Source organism: Heptranchias perlo, chromosome 31 (assembly GCF_035084215.1).
Source record: "Heptranchias perlo isolate sHepPer1 chromosome 31, sHepPer1.hap1, whole genome shotgun sequence".
Classification (NCBI taxonomy): domain Eukaryota; kingdom Metazoa; phylum Chordata; class Chondrichthyes; order Hexanchiformes; family Hexanchidae; genus Heptranchias; species Heptranchias perlo.
Window position 1 is genome coordinate 17,775,616 of NC_090355.1, and position 21,126 is coordinate 17,796,741.

General features: G+C 37.4%; 1 protein-coding gene across 10 annotated transcripts in view; it reads left to right on the plus strand.

The window, feature by feature from the left end:
* The window catches only part of LOC137300532 (myomegalin-like), a 109,138-nt gene extending 88,843 nt beyond the window's left edge, over positions 1-20,295 (plus strand). For 7 of the 10 annotated variants that reach the window (XM_067969656.1, XM_067969658.1, XM_067969657.1 and 4 more), the window contains 11 exons: positions 2,842-2,958; positions 5,899-6,088; positions 6,446-6,558; positions 8,033-8,290; positions 9,364-9,501; positions 10,370-10,626; positions 11,827-11,967; positions 12,839-12,977; positions 14,386-14,432; positions 18,136-18,187; positions 19,449-20,295. In XM_067969656.1, the coding sequence (XP_067825757.1) occupies positions 2,842-2,958; positions 5,899-6,088; positions 6,446-6,558; positions 8,033-8,290; positions 9,364-9,501; positions 10,370-10,626; positions 11,827-11,967; positions 12,839-12,977; positions 14,386-14,432; positions 18,136-18,187; positions 19,449-19,597 (1,601 nt within the window). In that variant the 3' untranslated portion in view covers positions 19,598-20,295. The remainder of the gene's footprint in view (positions 1-2,841; positions 2,959-5,898; positions 6,089-6,445; positions 6,559-8,032; positions 8,291-9,363; positions 9,502-10,369; positions 10,627-11,826; positions 11,968-12,838; positions 12,978-14,385; positions 14,433-18,135; positions 18,188-19,448) is intronic. The other 3 variants (XM_067969650.1, XM_067969654.1, XM_067969655.1) reach the window with 3 other exon arrangements.
* Positions 20,296-21,126: the final 831 nt, after the last annotated feature.

Here is a 21,126-nt window from a genome sequence, read left to right on the forward strand (position 1 = left end):
AATGGTGAACATTTCAAGAAATATTTCATAATTCTCAACGAATATACATTCCATTGAGGAATAAAAACTCTATGGGAAAAGTGATCCATCTGTGGCTAACTAGAGAAGTTAAGGATAGTATTAGATTAAAAAAAGAGGCTTATAATGTTGCCAAGGAGAGTAGTAAGCCCAAGGACTGGGAGAGGTTTAGAAACCAGCAAAGGATGGCCAAAAAATTAATCGAGAGAGAAAATAGAATATGAGAGAAAACTAGCAAGAAATATAAAAACAGATTATAAGAAGTGCTACAAGTATGTAAAAAGGAAGAGAATAGCAAAAGTAAACGTGGGGCCCTTTAGAGACAGAGACAGGTGAAATTATTGTAGGGAATAAGGAAATGGCAGAGACGTTAAAAAAATAATTTGCATCTGTCTTCACAGTAGAAGGCACAAAAAATATACAGGAAATAGTGGAGAACCAAGGGTCGAATGAAAGTGAGGAACTTAAAGTAATTAAGATTAGTAAAGGAAAAGTACTAGAGAAATCAATGGGACTAAAAGCTGACAAATCCCCTGGACCTGATGGCCTACATCCTAGGGTTTTAAAAGAGGTGGCTACAGAAATAATGGATGCAATGGTTTTGATCTTCCAGAATTCCCTAGATTCCAGAATGGTCCCCATTACAGAATGTAACCCCGCTATTCAAGAAAGGAGGGAGAGAGGAAAAACCGGAAACTGCAGGCCAGTTAGCCTGACATCAGTAGTCTGGAAAATGCTGGAATCTATTATTAAGATTCCAGCATTAATATTATGCTGGAATCTTAATAATAATGGGGCACTTAGAAAATCATAATATGATTAAGCAGAGTCAACATGGTCTTATGAAAGGGAAATTGTGTTTGACAATTCCACTGGAGTTTTTTGAGGATGTAACTAGCAGTGGATCTTGTATATTTGGATTTTGAAAAGGCATTCAATAAGGTGCCACCCAAAAGGTGGTTACACAAGATAAGGGCTCAAGGGGTTGGGGATAATATATTGGTTAATGGACAGAAAACAGGGAGTAGGAATAAAGAGGTCATTTTCAGGTTGGCAAGCTGTAACTGGTGGGGTGCCGCAAGGATCAATGCTTGGGCCTCAGCTATTTACAATCTATGTTAATGATTTGGATGAAGGGACCGAGTGTAATGTCTCCAAGTTTGCTGATGATACAAAGCTAGGTGGGAAGGTATGCTGTGAGGAGGACACAATGGGCACAATTTTAACATTGAAGAACAGGTGGGTTGGGGGCAGGAGGGCATTGAAAATCGCAACCATTTCAAACCCGCCTCCAAGCTGCCCATTTCCGGCTACAGGCCTCCATTTTTACAGATTTTGCAATTTCAACCTCTGGGGTGCCATCAGTGCCCCATGGCCCCTCCCAGTCCATACAGTCGAAGACTTAACTGAAGACTTACCTTTTCACCTTCTCTCCGTGGCTGCTCTCCTGTCTGACTGAGGCCAGCCTGTCAATCAGGCCAACCAGTTGGACAGCAAACCGACAAAGAAAAATAAAAGACACCCTTATGTCGGGAAAACCCCTACTTCCGGGTTTCCCATCCGCAATTTGACACCCCCGCCCCCTTCCCAGCTTGGGGTCAAAACATGCCCAAAGAATAGATAGGTTAACTGAGTGGGCAAGAAGGTAGCAGATGGAGTATAATGTGGGGAAAGGTGAGGTTATTCACTTTGGTAGGAATAATTGAAAAACGGAATATTTTTTAAATGATGAGAAATTATTAAATGTTGGTGTTCAGAGGAAATTTGGGTGTCCTTGTACACGAAACACAGAAAGTTAACGTGCAGGTACAGCAAGCAATTAGGAAGGCAAATAATATGTTGGCCTTTATTGCAAGGTGGTTGGAGTACAAGAGTACGGAAGTCTTGCTGCAATTGTACAGTGCTTTGTTGAAACCACACCTGGAGTACTATGTACAGTTTTGGTCTCCTTACCTAAGGAAGGATATACTTCCCTTAGAGGCAGTGCAACAAAGGTTCACTAGATTGATTCCTGGGATGAGAGGGTTGTCCTATGAGGAAAGATTGAGTAGAATGAGCCTATATTCTCTGGAGTTTAGAAGAATGAGAAGTGATCTCATTGAAACATACAAGATTCTGAGAGGGCTTGACAGGGTAGATGCTGAGAGGCTGTTTCCTCTGGCTGGAGAGTCTAGAACTTGGGGACATAGTCTCAGGATAAGGAGTCAGTCATATAGGATTGAGATGAGGAGGAATTTCTTCACTCGGTTGTGAATATTTGGAATTCTCTACCCCAGAGATCAATGGATGCTCAGTCATTCAGGATATTCAAGACTGAAATCCATAAATTTTTGGACTCTAGGGGAATTATGGGATATGGGGATCCAGCAGGAAAGTGAAGTTGAGGTTGAAGATCAGAGAAAATCTTATTGAATGGCGGAGCAGGCTCGAGGAGCCGCATGGCCTACTTCTGCTCCCATTTCTTATGTTCTCATGAGTTTGGACGGTCTCAACTAATTTTGTAATGTGTGTGACTCTTTAACATAAAACTCCCTGCAATTTGGCATTTATTTGTATTAAACTAACAACTGAGAGTGTTATAAGTGTGGGTTTGCAAAATAAATTTGACAGTGTTGAACTGTACACCTGAATTAAGAATTTGTCATTGGAGCCCATTTATGGAGAAATATTACAATTTTTTGAAATCCCAATTTAAGACTAAAGTAGCACAATACCAACTAATGATGAAGAAAAAATATATTTAGAACTATTTGTAAATACAAAACTATTTAGATTTAATGTCAAGAATCAGCAGTGCTAATAAAATTGTGCTTGTACCTTCAGCTTCCACAAATATTTTCATCCATGGTTCAGAAGAACATAGTCACCTGGCAGATGAGATTCATTACCTGAAGGAACAAAACAAAGCTTTAAAGGAGCAGCTGGTGAGAAGCACCAGAGGTAGGTGTTGGTGCAGATACTAAATGACCAAGAATGACTGCTTCCAGAATGGATAAAAAATAATGTACTTTTTCAAAACTGGCTTCATAAAGTCATGTAGCCAGAATATCTGTCAGAGCTTTGATATTTGAAAAACTGCTGCACTAGGTTTTGAAAAACAATGGCAAATGGTAATTTTGTTGCCAGTACAGGGGGAAATTTGTCAATAAATGTTAGATTTGCTGACAGAAAATGGCGGCTGTGTGAAGTTTTCTGGAAAACTCCAGAACTAGTTGGTATTCCTACATTTGTTGACCAAACTACTGTGATACAAAACTAGATGAAAAAGCATCAGATTTGTTCAAATAGACAAAAATAACAACAATTTATGCAGCTGCGAAAGCTAGCCAATAAATTAATGATCTTCATTCATTCAACCTGCATATACAAACAGAACATCATCCATATACAGGAAATTGCAGTGCAATGCCCCTTTAAGTATTCCACATTGTTGCACCAGTCATGCATGTCACAAAATCTACCACAACCCATACTGCGATGAAGGCCTTCTTCAAGATTTGTACTTCAGTTCTATTTTCTGCAGCTGTCAGCAACAGTTCTAATGGACAGTAGAAAATATGAAAGTTTCTTCAAACTCACTGGTGATATGGTCTTTATGCTGCTTAAATAGTTAGTCATATTAGTTTTAATTAACCATTGAAAGTATTTTTCACAGCTCTTGTCAGTCTTTTGCTGTTCTGGGTGTTTCTTCAGTTTAGTGATCAGCATTAAAATCATTGAATAGAATCATTAGAATCTCACAGTGCAGAAGGTTGTATAATTTGGCTTGTTGTGCCAGTGCCGGCCCTCAGAAAGAGTTAGCCACTTAGTCCCATTGCTCCGCCCTTTCATCAGACCCTTTTAATTTTTTCTTTTTACTATCTTTTTAAAAGTTATTATGGATTCTGCTTCCGCTGTTGTTTCTGCTCGAAGATTCCATGTCGTAACAACCTTCTGTGTATTTTTTTTTCAAATTCCCATCCTCTCCTTTTGTCCTTTTCATGATCATTTTAAATTTATGTCCTCTAGTTATCAACTAACTGATGGCGTAAATTTTGAAAACTATTTCCAATCAAAACCCTGTACATTTTGAACAGAATTTCAGAGATCTCCTCTTGATCTTCTTTGTTCTAAAGAAAAAAGCCCAGTTTCTCTCGTCTGTCTCTTCATAGCTAAAATTTCTCATTCCTGGTATTATCTTAGTGAATCTCTTCTGCACCTTCTCCAATTCCTTGACCTTTTTTTCCTAAAGCAGGGCACCCCAAAACTGGAACTTAACCACTGATTTGTGTAAGTTTAGCATTGCCTGTTATACTTTTGTACTCTGTACCCCTTTATTATAAAGCCTAGGATCCCATATGCTTGTTTGTTAGCTTTATCAAGTTTTCAAGATTTGTGTACTCAACTGCTAATCCCTTTGTTACTTGCCGGTCTTTCTTTATACCTTCTTATTACCCAAAGTCTCTCTGGTCCTCTACACCATTTAACGTTTTTGCCATTTAGTGTATATGTTCTCTTATTCATTCTTCCAAAATGTACCACCTCGCATCTCTGCACGTTAAACGTAATCCGATATCTATTTGCACAATCTACTAACCTGTCCATGAACTCCTGAAATAGCTTGCAATACCCTTCACAGTTAACCATGCTCCCTATTTTGGTGCTGTATGCAAATTTTGATATCCCCCCCCCCCCCCCAATATACCCAAATCTAGATTATTTTGCTATATACGGATGATCGATGGTCTCAACACTGACCCCTGAAGAATACCACTTGTTTGTATATCTCTCAAATCAAAAAAACATTCATTAACCACTTCTGTCTCTTTTCTGCCCTTTAATTTGAATGGTATCGTAAGAAATTAGTCTTTGACAGTGACTCATTGTTGCTGCTTATTACCATTATTGAGTCATAGTTACTCATTTTCATTATTGCACTTTATTTGTGTAGGATGATTAAACTAGATTTATTGTTGTAGCCTTTTTCAAAGTTTGCATGTAGTTGCGTCCAAGCACAAAGTTCCCTTCCCACCTACTCAACTTTTTTTTTCTCTCTCTCTCTGTCACCTTGGCATGTGTGTGTGTGCTTCCCTCATAACTTAGTCCTTTCTACTTCTGCTTCCTTCAAAAGAATTGATGTGTAAGATTAGAATGAAATATTGTATTCAGTATGGACTGGGGAGATGATATGAGTCACATAATTACTGTGCTTTAATTTTCTTCCTCCCCACTTTGTTTAATGGCCTGTTAACTTCCATGTTGAATTATATTGATGAATGGAGAAAAATCACTGAATGGTAGATAATCATGTTCATACAGTGATAGTAAAACAGAGTACTGTCTATTCTCTGAGAGGTAGAGGGTATTATTCCTCTTGTGCTTTAGGAAGAAGGGAGGACCAACAAAGACAGTTGTTATTTCTCATTCCCCACCAGAAAGATAGCTGACCTGCTTCCAAGCTTCTGCCAATGCTGCTTTTGTATTCTCCTCTGAGAGGTGTAGCTGAAGGTGATTCCCTCTCCAATTTTCCTCCTTTCAGGAGGTTTCTGATCCCTACTCATCTTAAATAGGCTGACCAAAATTAGGAATTCACTTTGTAGGGATTTGTGGAAACATATCGCTCCATTGTGCAGCACATTAGCCACTCCAAGCCAATGGACCACATCTTGGGTTTTATTGAAAACAATACATAATTGATGAGGCTGAAATAGTTAAATATGATTACATTGAAAATAAAAATGCATAATAAAATTACTACAAATGAAATATGAAGAAAAATGCCATATGTTTTCAACTTGTACGAATTAGATTGAAGATTCAAAACCCACACTTTTCACTGAATACAAAAAACAGTTTACTTGTTGGTACAGAGAGCAATATTTTTGAAAATTTATTTTGCAGACAAACAGAGAGAAAATGAGAAACTAAAGGAATCACTTTCAAAGAAGACTGCCTCCAATGAACGCCTGCGAAGTGAGTGTGAGCGAGTAAAGAGGGAAAGTAGTCGACTGCAAACTAAAGTTAATAATGGTCATGAAGAAAGCAGGAGGCTAAAAGATGAGTTACACTGCAGTCGTGACGAAATAAACAGGTAATGGTTACACTCTGTATTAAGATATATGTATATATATATGTATATTTTTAAAGAAACCATCATTTAAATTTTCTTGAGGGGTGGATGGGAAGAATTAAAACCAATAAATCCCGCTAAATCAATCCTGTTGCACAATTGAAAATTCCCCAGATTTGTGGGGTGGATGATTAATTTTTGTCTTGGGATTACACTTATTATTTGAGTTACCCTGTCATCTCTTTGGATATGTATTTTGGAATCTTGAAAAAGTTTCCTAAATCAAGAACCAAATTTAAGAGGATCTGTAAAGGAGGATGTGGTGTGAAGATTTTCTTTTAATAATTTTGATACAAACTAATTTGACTTTTATTACAGGCTGCAGCGAGAGCTTAGCTTACAGCATCAGCTATCCACAGAGAACCAGCAGCTACTGCAAACATTACGAGTGGAACTTCGAGTGTATGAACAGCTCAAGGAAAGAAAAACAGGTATTTATACAGTTAATTCTGCAAATTAAATATCCTCTTTCCACCCCCCCTCCCCACTCCCTTAATTGAAGAACGAGTTTTTTTTATTGAAATACCATGAAAAGCACTGTGGTCAATGTTCAAGCCTGGTTAATGGTGACAACCCAGCCTGTACACCATACCTATACTAGAAAGTTTGAAGAACTGAGGTGCCCTTGTGTTTATATATAGAGATATATAATCAACGTCATTTTTTTTCACTGTGACATAAGGATTCAGATCAATGTTCTAAGTGTTTTAAATAAGATGAAAATTTCAGATCAGGATCATTCAAGTTCAGTTTCTTTGGCCTCTTTAGGTTTGAAGAAATACTGTAGGACAAAGATATTTCATGCCAATGCCATTGTAGTACTATGTGAAAAACACCTTCCATTAAATTGAAAAGAAATAGGGTTTCAATTAAATTCTTTGACTCTCTACCTCATGATCAGGACTACCACCGTCACTTTTTCTGAGGCTGAGGTATTGGAAAAATAATGTTCTCCACTAAGCAAAGACCTAGCTCCCATCCTTGCAAATGGCTCTAAAATGGTACCCTGAACTAGGGGTCAACCACTCCATAACACTGGAATAAAAAGGTATTATAATGCATTAGTCTGCAGCTCAATTTAAATCAAATTACTATGTAAGAAGTGGTTTAAATTGAATCTTTCACACTTCTATCAGTTAATTTGATTTTTATTTTACTGGCATTGTATTTGCTTTAGAACTGTTTGGCTTGATGTCTGATCATTATCATCCTGCATAAGGTGATTTGATGGAATTGTAACTGCTAGGAACTGCAAAAGAAAATAGTTCTGACCAATTTTTTCTCTTTATTGCAAAAATCCTGAGAGCTGTTGAAATGTTAACTACTGATTATGAAAAGTTAATCTGGTGTGTATATATTTATCAATGTTAATTCAACCTCAAAATCTAATATTAGCTTGGAATACACTCCAGTGCTCTTTAGAGTCGAGGTATCTACCTGTTTTTTTCCTGTGTTCAGTTTACTGTTGGTTGGTTGGGCTGTGCAGTATTTTTTTGTTTGTCCGTCTGTAGGGCTGGAACGGTAAAAAGTGACAGACTGTAACTCCCTCTTGTGTATAATTAGAATGAAATTGATATTGGAATTTATTTTACTGGATGAAGTGAGGGATTACCATAGCTAGTATATATAAAAGTTACAGAACAAAATAGAGTTGAATTTTACTACTTGATCTTGTCCAATGTGACCAAATAGGATAAAATCTAACTACATCTGTGGAGGAGGAAGATTGTTTGAGTTGAAGGATGTCCTCCATATTGAGGGGAGAAACTGAAACAACATGGGCATACACTAAGCACCTCTTACTTATATATTCGATTTAAAGTATTCAGACAGCAAAGGATAGCTTTTGATTTTTATGTAAAATTGCAATAGCCAGTGTGACGACCTTGTTTCCCAATCCTGCAGAGCCAGCACAACAGGTGAGCCATGGGTCAGTGAAATGTTTTATGGGATCTCTTGATTTGAATGAACTCTTGTCAGAGATCCGCAGCCTACGGATTCAGCTAGAGAGAAGCATTCAGACCAACAATGCTTTACGTCAGAAGTTGGAAGAACAGCTTCAAAAAGGACAATTAAAAAATGAAGGCAGTCCATCCACTATTAATATAAACTATCTCTTGGCAAGAGAACAGAGGCGTTCTGGGAACAGATGTTTGTATCAAGGTAAACATTTGACTAATGTGTTTTTCCATGTTTAAGAAGACAAGTATGTAGAGATATCTTTGATTTTTGCAGGCATTGTGTCTCATGAGCAACGAGGTTGTGACTTGGGTCAGCATATAAATAAGTAGTCATAATGCTCCATTTATGGTATAAAAAATTGGGTAAAGTAATTTAAAACATTAATGATTTTGTTAATTTTCTCTTGAGCTGGACTGACACTTACAAGACAGCATTTATTGTCTGTCCTTACTTGGCCTCTGCATTGAGAGTCAACCACTCTGGGACTAGATTTACATATAGGTCAGACTGGATGTGCGTGGGAGGTTCCCTTTCTTGAAGGACATTAGTGACACACTTGGGGTTCTATGACAAAATGACCACTTTTATGGTCATTTTCTGGTGCCAGCCCACAAATTACAAGATTTATTGAATTCAGTTTTACAATCTGCCATGGTGGGAATTGAACTCACGACCTCTGGGATGCTTGTCCAGTACCAAAACCACTAATTTACCATACCCATAACCTTGCAAATTGGTCTTAGTTTAGCTTGCGACAGTGTAAGTGCTAATTAACCAGTTGCTGCGTGATGTCGGTTTAGACTGAAGAAGCAAAACAATTTTTCTAATTACTGAACTACTTTCCTTTGAAAATTCATTTGAAGAGGATACTCAAAAACTACAATGAAACTTGACAAATATTTCCTTTTAGAAATTACATATATAATTTAAACAAAACATAATTTATTTTCTTCATGGTTTCTCTTTTTGCAAGTCTGTTTGTTTTTCTGAATTTTAAATATGTTCAGGTTCTGAGTTTGGATACTTGGATGATCAAATTTATCTAAAATGTCAACTTCAGCTGAAAACAAATTGTATTTCAAATTTATTAAACACATGGGTAGAAATAGAGCTTGCCATTTAATTGCTTACATAGAATTATGCAATAGAATCTTTATAAACTGTATTATACATTGTGCATAAATAAATCTGAAGTGGGTAATCGTTTACACTGCTACAGTGATACTGCTGTAGAATAGTCCTTCATGCTATAATTGTACTTTCCTGTTTGACAGACTTTGAAGCAGATGCATCTGTTTCTGCTGAGGATGGAAAAGAGAATTTCCAGTCTCATGGATTTCCAACACCACCAAAATCTGCTAACGTTCCTACCGACGTCAGTGTTGCCAATGGATCGATGTTCAGAATCCCAGGTCTGTAACATGTAGAAGGAGTGAGAACTTTGATTTTCACAGAGTGAGAGGTGCCAAGGAAGAAATTGTAAGAAGAACTTTCTTCAACACAGCCAGCGAACAAAGTTCAGGGTAGTAGTGCAACTTGTGGCCATTGCTTAATTTATTTGAAATGAAACCAATATGTAATGGGTCACTTCAAACTGCTCAGTGAGCCCAGCATACTGTGTAATTCGCAAGAGCAATTTTAGTTCTGTGTGGCTTTGTAAATTAATTTTGTCAGTCATCTTTCTCTTTTGGATTCAGACTGAACTTCAGTTAATCTTCTGTCATTTATTTGCTCGGGACAAATGCAAAGAACTGGACACAGGTCATTGACATTAAAATTCACAGCTATATTCTATACAGGAATTAAATTGTTTAGTGTTTTCTTCAGTTTAAATTTATATAATTAAACTGTTGCCTCTCACTGAAGCCAAGGCAGTGCAACATTTATATGCTTGATGGCCTTTAAAAGAGACTTTTCTTGACATTATGCCAAGTGCTAGTTGGTAAAATTGTCAGAAACAGTTTGTTTGGGGTAGAATGTTGTTCTCTCTTCCCTCCCCTTACTTTCCACTAAAACTCTATCTGCATATGGATAGAGGGTATCAAATCAGGTGGCAGGGAGAACATTGGAATTCTGTATGAAACTGAAGTTAATCATAGAAAAGATGGGTGAGGCCCAATAGTGCATGGGGTCTTACTTTTTCCACTGAGTAGAGTTTTGTTTCCCGATATGCATACTTTTCTCTGAAATTAAGATTCTAAAAAATATATAGAAATGGCTGAATTATTGAACTAGTGATGGTTCTTTTAATCTGTAACCTTTAACCTTCATCCATTTTAGGAATCAAAGCACTGCCAAAAGATGAGTTTGACAGCTCCTCACATTACAGTGACAGCTCAGTGGAGAATCTATCACACAAACCTTCCAGTCTCATACCAGGGCATCGGATATGGGCAGACAAAAATGGACAATATGTGCTTGGGCTACGAGAAGATTACACTGTGCTGCGCAAGCAAATCTCCAAGGGCCAGTTGCTGCTCCATGAAATGGATACACATCTTGGAAATGTTGCTGCTCATCAGAGAACAGAAGCAAAGGTAAAGCCTGTTCTCTACGGTTTAGTAATTTAGTATGCATTCGCACATTTCATAGATTCGCGTTTTCTGGATAACTGGTTGAACTTGAGTTACAGCCAGATTACTCCATCAGAATTTGTGTGTAAAACCCTGTACCCTTTAACTCCACAGCACTAATCATGTTCAGGAGGTTAAAGACCAGGATATGTTTTGGAAAATATTATGGAGTGACGCAATACAAATTTTTCTTGTCCCTCAGTGTATTATTTTCACTTGTTTAATTCAACATCCTACAAACATCAGAGTATGCTAGTTCGAATTTAATGAAGAAAATAACATACTGAGTCGGCTAGTAAATATCTTAATGGCTATTGCGCAACTTAAAAGGAAACCTTTTTGACCATTTGTATTAAAGTGAACAGTTTTAACTCAAAATTGCCAGACTCAAATTCAAGGATTTATATTAATTTCAGTGTTCCTTGTGATTTTGGTCGAGAAGTAAAATGCAAAATAGAAACTGTCACCTCAGTCTTGCCACTGCATACTGATGTCACTAATATTATGGTTTCATTTTAATGTCACCACTGCCCAAACTTACTCTGGGAAAATCAACATGAAATTTTGAAGGCAGTAAGAGCTGATTTTTCCCATGGGACTGCTGTAATTTAGAAATACATGCTTATTTTTATCACTTTCAATTTGTTGTGAAATCTAAAATACTTAAGAATAATCAGAAGCTATTTTAGTAATGCTCACAGTGGTAAAAATATCCAGATCATAAATTTCTCAGTCAAATGTTCTCTTTTTCCCCTGTTCACATCTCCCTGAAATCTCCCTACAGTATGCAGTTTTCCTGGCCAAGAGAATCTGCTTCCATATCTTCAATAATGCCATTTTGTATCTGGCTGCCAGGAGCTGTATGCAGTTGTGCTAGACGACTGGCGACTGTCTCCTATCTCCAGTCTCTTGCCTGACTTATAAGGAAGTGTTGACTTTTGCCTGGTACTTTACCACAGTCATATGTTTGAAATAGCATAAATCACTTTGTGGAATTGGTGCTCACAACGTTGTATCTTGCCATTCTCTTTTACAATGTGCTGAAATACGCTGCTCTATCAGGAGAGATACACGATTGCCTTTTTCATGACAGTGCTGCTTGGGATTCGTTTATTATTTTAATTAAGTTGCGTCTAATTCAATTGTGTTTTTTTTGTGCTTCAGGAAGCAGGTGACTTAAAGGACTTATCCTCAAATGTAAACACCATGCAACAAATGCTTGAGGAAGCAGGATGTTTGCTAAAACTCTTCTGGAGGGTATCTTTGCCCATCCCTGCTTCCAGCTCTAGTAGTCAGCATGTACAGGTACAAAGAGCACAGTTAATAGATTGCAACAATGTCTTTTTTTAAATCCTGGCCATGAAACAAATAATATTCACAATATAGGGTTGTTTTGTTTTGGTGCCATAATATATTGAATTTCAGACTGAAAGTGCTCAGATCATGGTTCAACAGAGATGTAAAGAAAGCCCTATACTGAGAATTATGTGTGTGGTTTTTTTTTAAAAAGTGCCTGATGATTTGGTAGATAAATGGTTTGGTACTGAGCCATGTGGACCAAGAAGATATCAAGTTTTGATCCCAAATTGATGCTGAATAAGCTGAACTCTGCCAGGCAATAATGGGAGTAGTACAATTTATCTGTTTCCTAGAATAATGCAGCTCAGAAGGAGGCCACTCGGCCCATCGTTTCTGTGCCGGTTCTATCGAGAGTTATCCAATTAGTCCCACTCCCCTGCTCTTTTCCCATAGCCAAGTATATATCCAATTCCCTTTTGAATTCCTGAATGTTTCCTTATCCTATTGTGGGGGAATCATCAATATCGTTGATCATTTTCTAATTTCTCCCATCCTAAACTGAAGGGTAATTGTGTGGATTGTGATAGGAGGTAAGATTGAGCTCAGCTATAATGTTGCCTCCGGTTGACTGGCCTGCTGATGCACCATGTCTAGGTTCACACATGAAAAATAACCAATTGTGATATCTATAGGGAGTGCCAGTGGAGCCCTATCTCAACACATGAGTTTGCCTTCATGAGGAGGTGTGGGTGCGGCAAATATGTGTGGCTAACTTCTCTCAAAGTTCCATTCCACTTTCGTCTACTCCTTGATAACTAATGGGGATAACAAGAATTACATGTGGGCACTAACCTATTTTAATTTTTTTCCCCTTTAGGAAAAAACTGTGAAGGATGAAATCCATCGATTGCGCAAGAAATTGACTGAGCAGGAGAAACTCCTACATGGCACAGTTAAACGTCTTCATACGACGAACCAGCTTAAGGAGGGCATGGAGAAAGTCATCATTGACCAATGTCAGTAATTGACCAAGACTGAATCACTCATCGAGATGAGCTGCTTTTGTAGTTATCTGTTTTACCCATCAACCCAAATTTTACGTAGCTGTATTTTTCAAAAAGTCAGTTTAAACATGCAGTGGTATTAATCATGTGATGAGTAATCATAGTGCAGGCACATAAGTAACCACATCTGTTCTGATTTTATTTCTGTCTGCTGATCAAACAGTTTCCAGAGCATCACTAACTTTTTATTCTTTCCACCTACCACCTTCACCTTTTTCAATTACCAATATTTCTCCCACATAAATATTTCAACTCCCTCTATATATTCCTTATTTTTACTAAAAGAAATAATTTCCTCACACAGAGGAGCAGGTTTCTTGCCTTCTCAGCAGTAGATATGGGAAACATCTGACATTTATCTGTAGGAGATGGCTATCCAGTTTATCCCATCATTCGGTAGCCATAATAACCTTGTTTTTTTGATTTCCATCCAGACCCTTTCTCCATATCTCTGAAAGCCTTTACTTCCCAAGTATCCGCCTCTCTTTTAAACCCCTCAATTAATCTGCACCTAAGCACTTCTGGGCGCAGCATTCTATTTTCTCTCAACCCCTTGTGTGATGAATTTTTTTTTAACTGGTTCAATTCTCATTTTCAGGTTATGTCCCCTTGTTCTGGATTCCACTACTAGGGAAATTATTAGAATTGCCATTTTAACATGCAACACAGATTCATATGTAAATTTGGACAGGTAAATAATTAGCCATTAGTAAGAATATATGAGTGGCTCAGGTGGATTTGGCTGCCAGTTGTACCTTGTCCTGTGGGTAAATGAATAGTTCTGCAGCTCACTATCGGCCCTTTTATTATCACATGGATGTCCAGTTAATCCATATGACTTGTTAATCTGCTCCATTTCATACCAGGGAGTTTCCATGTGCTGACAGGTAGAAAAATCGGGAGCAAAACTAAGCTTTTTAATACAAAGCAGCTAGTAGCAGCAGCAGCAATGTTTTCAAGTATGTGCAGAATTCAGGTGTAGAACCCAAGCGTCCAGTTATGGCCTAGGATTAATTACTGGGCTGAGTCTTGGACAATGTTTTGAGGTGGATCTGGGCCAGTTCAGGGCTTGGTTTAATTTACAAATCTAATTTCAGATTTGTCCAAATTGACATATGAATCAGTACTGTGTTTTAGACTGTTCATGACTGTCTGACTGCAACTAGGAATTCTCCAAATGAAAAAACGGCACACATGAATCTGCTTTGTCCCACTCTGACATCGCATATTGATGTATCTTCCTACTATGCTGCTAACTTGTCTGAATTGTCTTTTAAAGCCATAGTTTTCATCAGTATATTACATCATTTAAATATATTTGTAGCTAATTTTTAATGAACATTTTCTATTCCTTTTAAAGTGTCATTAACCCATGATGTTTTGAAGAAAGCTAGAGGAAATCTGGAGGTGAGTGGAGCATTCAAAGAAGAAAATTAAAATTGTGATAAGTTGGACTGAGTTTGGCAGTGCAATAATTTCTGGGTTTTTTTTCTAAATTCTGATAAATCTCTTCTTTGCTCCCTCCTCGAATTTAAGATAGCTATATCCATTAATTTGCAGTATTGTGTACAAATGTGGGCGCTCCACTGTACAAAGGATATGTGAGCATTGGAAAAGGCATAGAAAAATGTTACTAGGGATGCAGATTTACAGTTATGAAGAGATACTTCAGAAAAGTTGTGGCTTTTGACTTTAAAGCAAAGAAAGTTAAGGAGCGACCCGTCAGAGGCCATCAAGAATAAGTAATGAAGAGTAATCGATTGTTTCCGGTAGTTGGCAAGACTGTATGTACCAGGAGAGCACAAATTTAGGATAATCACAAAAGAAAATAAAGGAGTGGTTAGAAAAAAATCCTTTACACAGAGGATGGTTGGAATATGGAATCTACTGACACAGACCATTGTTGAAGCATGAGTTCTTTTAAAAGAGGATTTGTTGCTTGAAAAATAGAAATATTGATGAGTAGGGGGAGCAAACAGGAGAGTGGGATTAGACTAGGTAGCTCATATGGAGAAAAATATCAACACAGACTTGAATGGCTTGTTTTTGTGCTGCAACATTATATGATTCTAATTTCCAGTTAAATCTGTTGTAATCACCTGTTCTTTCTTGCACATATTCACCTATTCATATGTTGAATAATACTAATGTTGGGTGTGAGTGTTCTCATTAGTGAAATCAGTTGAGTCAGAGACTAGGTTTTGGCATTAAATGAAAACATGGATTAATTAAAACCCGGGCATGATTTCTTGTACATATATAGGTATAACTTTCACAATGTAGATTTGAAATGTATGTTAATAGTGGCTATTTAATTTTGTGTAATGTATGTATATTTAGTTGTTTCATTTTGTACAAAACAAATATCTTCCTAAGTGAGACTGGATAATACCCAAATGATGAAGTTGCCTATAGATTATGGTCTACCACATAGGGAGATATTAGAGGTGATATTGGTCCTTGTCAGTTGCACGTAACAAGCTCATAGCGAATTGGCAGCCTATTTTACACCATGCTCGATTTTTCTTTACCATTGAAGTCATGCATGAAATAATAAGAGCAGGTAATAGGCAATGAAGTCCAATGGAAAAGAATATCCGGTACGGTGTAAAACGGGCTGCCGATGCGCTATGAGCTCTTTTCGCACTTCTGACTAAGACCAATTCAATCCTATTCATTTTATTGCATCTTTGCCTATTACCTGTTCTTTTTATAACATTCATGGTATGTTTTTAAACTAGAAATGGTGAACAATTGGTATGTATTTCTGGAATTTTGTAGCCTAAGAAACTTGATAAATCTCAGAGTGCTCCAGACGGATGTTATACCACTCAGTTATAACATAATGAATACAGGCTTGTCATATGAACTGAGCTGAGGTCCTTTCACACCAAGCAATCCTGCACCTTAGACTTTCTGCAGGTGCAGGACAGTTTCAGGATTTGCAGGCCAATGTTTTTATTTTTAAAAATATATAATTTACATGCTATTGCTGAAATAACCCCTGGTATTGTAATAGTAATAAATATGCTTAAAAGTCAGGACTAGTTTTATTTCTGTTATGAACATACAAAATAGGAGGACAGGTAGAAACTAGTTAGTCCATCAAGCCTGACATATACTGTAATGATGTGACTCTGCATACCATCGCCCCCAGTCCTCCATCAGCTATGCAATCTCCTGGGAGAGCGTATTAACCCTACACACTTAAACACAAACTATATTCCTATTTTAGTTCTGTCTCTCCTTTCCATTCACTCTTCTATTTGTGTTATTTGCACTTGCATTTAATTTTTTATGTACTTAACCTAATCTATAGTTTTCTTCCTTTTTTTCCAAGAAGAACTAGAACTTTTTTTGTTAAACTGTGCCTCTGTCTTTGGAATTCCACCATCCATTTTGGAGGTGGCACCAACATTGGAACGGTTGGCTCCAAGGGCTGTTTTTTTTTAATCCAGTCGTGTGCCAGAAGCCTGGTGTGGTTTTTCCCATGGTTTGGGCCCGAAGAGTTGCATCAGCAAGATACCTGATTTGCAGTGCCAGCAGCCCGTTCGCAGCCGAAGGAGATAATTCATCCTTTCCTATCTTGAGCGATTATTCTGTTTACAACTTTGAGATCACACTGGGCACTCAGACTGGGAAGAATGTGTAGTCTATGATCAGAAAAATAAGAGTGTTGTGAAAATGCACTCTTACACTCCTTTTGTGTGAAGCATACCAATTTCTACAATTGATTGTAAGTGCATGCTGAAAAGTCATGACCTGGATAAGGAACCAGAGGTTTTGTAATGTAAAATAATTTTCTTACCTTAAGCTGAAAGCTCTATCCTGTCAGGCACCAATGTACTCTGGTGCGCAGAACTGGTAAGGTGACCTCAGCTCAGCCCAATGAATCATGCTGGCATCTGTTCACAAATGGTGAGCCTGCCTACATATGTAGCTAGCCAAGTGCCAGTTTGGCTCCGTGGGTAACGTCAGTTCTGAGTGAGGTTGTAGGTTTCAGCCCCACGTGATCTATATTGATATTCCAGTACAGTATTAAGGGTGTGCTGCATTGTCCGAGGTGGCAACCATCAGATAAGACACGGTCATGTTTCCCTGTTTACGTGGAACCTAAGCCAGCTATAATAGGAAGACAGTAAGGTTGGTAATGTGGAAGGATGAGACCAAATGGGCTGACTCTCTATCTACATCCAAACCTATCTTGCAATCATATGGGGAGAACTGAATTTTAAATTTGAATTATTGTATCTAGATTGAACTGTACAGCTCTAACTTCGGGTCCAAATGTAAACCGAGTTTATGGTTGAATAGTTTATTTTTAATGTGCCCTCCTGAGGATGTTTAAATCCCTTTCTTTTGCCATTGCTTTCACTTTAAAAATTGTGCTCTTCCTACTTGCTAATTCTGGTTTAAATAGAAATGAATTGAAGGGATACATTCAAGGTTTTGATCCTTCCTGAAGACTTTAATCTCAATCAGATGCTCATCATTTTGTTTGGATAGAGGAAAAAGTTAGGTCCTATTAGGGATTTTTTTAAAATTTGAATAAGTTAACGGTAACTTCATTCATTTCTACACCACTTCACATGCAAATATACTTTCCCATGTGAGAAGAATTATTGATTGAAAACTTTGATTTTTAAAAGCACATTTATGAACTCGAACCATAGAGTTTTTATGTATCTTGCAGGCTGGTAAGTATATCAGATTAAAGTGTAGAATTATTTTAATGCATTTTAATGAGAATTATCCAGTTCAGTTCAATATAAGTTTTTGAAAGTGTAATAACATTGTAATAATTAGTCTTAGTTGCTGCACTTATGCTTATTGCAGAATATTTGAATTTATATTTAATTTTTTGTTGTGATATATATGTAATAACCACTTGTAAAAATGGTCTACAAATTTGCATTTTAACATTTTGTAGTTTGTCTTATGTTATTTGTTTGCATGAGCTCTCCTCCTCCAGTTGCACTTTTCCCGGTATTAATTAATACACTTTTGTGGCTGAAATTCTCTTCATGCTTTTTCAAACTTATTTACTTCAATGTTTTATTCCACTTTCCTTTTCCCTCTCTGCTCTTGTCCTTCGTCTGAGCCCTTCCAGATGAATCATTACATGGTATTTGATCTTAAAGGCTTTCCAAAGCAAAGTGAAGGTTGGTGAAGTGTGTGACCACTTCTGTAACTGCTGCATGCTAATGCCTGACTCTCACTGATTTCAAGGTCTTCTGGGTTGGAATTGTTTCACTTGCAATTGGCTGATAGTTTCCTCTGAAAGTTTTCCTAGCTTGGTGTATTAATAGCTTTTATATCCAGTAATGCCATAGTTGACCATTGAATATATTAAGTTCACTGTGGACCACTAAGCAGTGAAAGCTAGCCCAGTACAGTAACACAGTTCACAAAGACTCTTTAAAGTTGCAGACATCTCTAAACAGAATAGAGAGTCGTTCCAACCCAGAATCTATAAGATGATTTTTGGTCAATTTGACAGATTTCAGCCATTTTCCTGTTGCGTTTTCTTGCACATAGAATGACTGAAGCCAATTTGAAGTGTGTTATGTGTACTTATATTTGCAGTGAAGTCTGAAAGGGCTGCATACTAAGCTATGTTCTGAAAATCTTTCCTAGAATAAAAAGGAGGAAAATTTAAGCATTTAATTAAGTGGGCTGAAGTCCAGTTGTATCCCACCCAGATATTTATTTCTGTTTTGACGGTGAAACAAAATCGTAGGAGGTATTTATGTTTTTAAGAAATAATTTGAGTTGTTCCACATGACTCAATGGGAATAAGTAATGTAAGCTGTTTCAAGTGTGTCTCTTTTTGTCAGTTTTCTTTTTAATGGCAGTAGTTCTTCATTTTTCCTTAACATAGAAAAAACCTCTCTGTCTTACATAAACCTTGGAGTGGTTATACCTCATAGAGTGGCAGTGGTGAATATTTGTGTATTTTGACTGCAGTACCACATATGTAGATGAAACTTCTGTATCCGCCTATATATTTTTATTACCTATTGTTTCGGTTTCTCCTACTGTCAAATTTGAGAAATTGCCAAATTTCAAATTTCTATTTAGGATTGTAATATTCCTGATGTTGCTGTTTGCAGATTACTGTAACATGACTCCTGGTTTTCTGTTATTTGATGGAACCAGTTTTATATTCATATTAAGAGTTTGTTCTACCTTTTCTTAAGACACTCTTAGTTGTGCATGATAGCAAATTAGTCAAAGTAACTGCATTGTGGTGTTGATTACATAATTTGTAAAAGAAAGTTTGTTCTGAATGTGAAATGACGGTTAGCAGTATTTAATGTAACTTGCTAACATTTGCTTGACATCATCTGACTGCCTCATGTTGTTGTGATTTCAAGATGACTATCAAAAACATCTCAACAGCAAATTATTTCTTTCTTCAAGCAGACCCAACCTTCCGAAGCTCTGCCAGTAAATGGGAGCTAATTAATAGAGTTGATACAGTTCCCTTCAATTGTTGCTCCAGCAAAGAGGCTTGCTCTACTTCTGAAGAAAAGTTTGACTCCTTGACCTCATCATATTGCAGCTATTGAAAATAATCTTCTTAAAGTAGCCTGCAGGTTTGAAGGCTGAATTGCTGATGATTTTTTTTTGTATTTTTATTTTTGCCTGGAAATTAGCTTTTTTGCACAGAGGTGCGGAACTGTTTCTGCACGTCAACCAGTAAAAATGTTAGATGTAACCTTAAGTACTTTTCAGAAACCGTAATAATTGAAACAGTACAGATGAAATATTGGAGACTTAAAAAAGAGTGAAATGTTAAAGGGATTTTTTTGAAATGAGATTGTAGAAATCGACACTGTTTTAAAATTGTTGTATTTAACGTGTTTTTAAAATTATGTTGACCCTCAGATGTTGAAACGTTTCAGACCTCAAATATTTTAGAAGAAACCTTTGTACATTCCCTTAGGGTTCAGCAATAATTGTAGTGTATAAAAAGCAATTTTGTAAATAATCCAGAGGTTGTGTGAGTGTGTTCTGCTGCAAGCTGTGTGATTATCGTATTGTGCTGTTGTATAATGTTTCTTTCCAGGCTGCTGAGATGTTTATACGGTACTGCCTTAGCCTTAATGATTCTTTTTAATATCCTTGTTTGTGTTTTTATTGTAAAGAATTTATGTAGAGGATTCCAAATTGTGAAAAGGATCCTGCCTTTCTGTACATTTTACTGGAATGTATGGACCTCAATCTGTTCTCTATTTTTCAAAATACATTTTATATCTTTACTGAATTTGTTATCTGTTTATTGTTTCTTGATATTTATAAAATTGCATTCAAAAGAGGCTTGAAATATTTTTACGTGTTACTTTCCAAATCTGGAGTATACAGTGATAAAAGTACCACTGTATACTCCCTAATACTTAAGCATACAAGTTAGCAAAACTCTTTACATTCCAAGTCTACAAAATAAAACAGATTCTGAACACTCAACTTCTTCCTATGCTGGTAGCATCTTCATTGGATTCTGCAGCAGATCCCCAACTAAGAAGCAACCAGGGACCAGTCTTTGCCTCCACCTCCACGCAAGCAGACAACACCTCTAGAGGCATTAAGGAACAAAATTGAGCGCAACATGTATCGCAGCTTCCAGGCCATGGCGAACACTCCCTCGACTTTCAGGATCTAATAATTGCCGTTAGACCAGCTATCCCCGCTGATCATTTGGGCCATGGATCCAGGACCCAGTGGAATGGTGATGGCTGGAGTCCACCTCACGCATCTCAGGGCAGCAGCCCGTTCCACACCTCTGACTTTCCCTCTCAGAGCACCACACCAGTGGAACATGGGAGGCGAGACCTGACTGTTCGGAAATACCTTCCAGAGATGCAGTCAGCAGTGGCTCCCAGCCAGAAGCAGGTTTCCAAGAGACCAGGGCCATGACCCTTCTGTACAGTATGAGGTGCCAACCACCTCCCACAATCCCGCAGGTACCACTTAGAAGGTGCACTAGATTAGATGATAGAAAGGCATATGTAAGCACCCTGAGGAAGTATGGTATTAAGAGTAGGGTAATCGTGTGCCCTATGCAATTATTGTATTAAAATAATGTGCACTGACATAG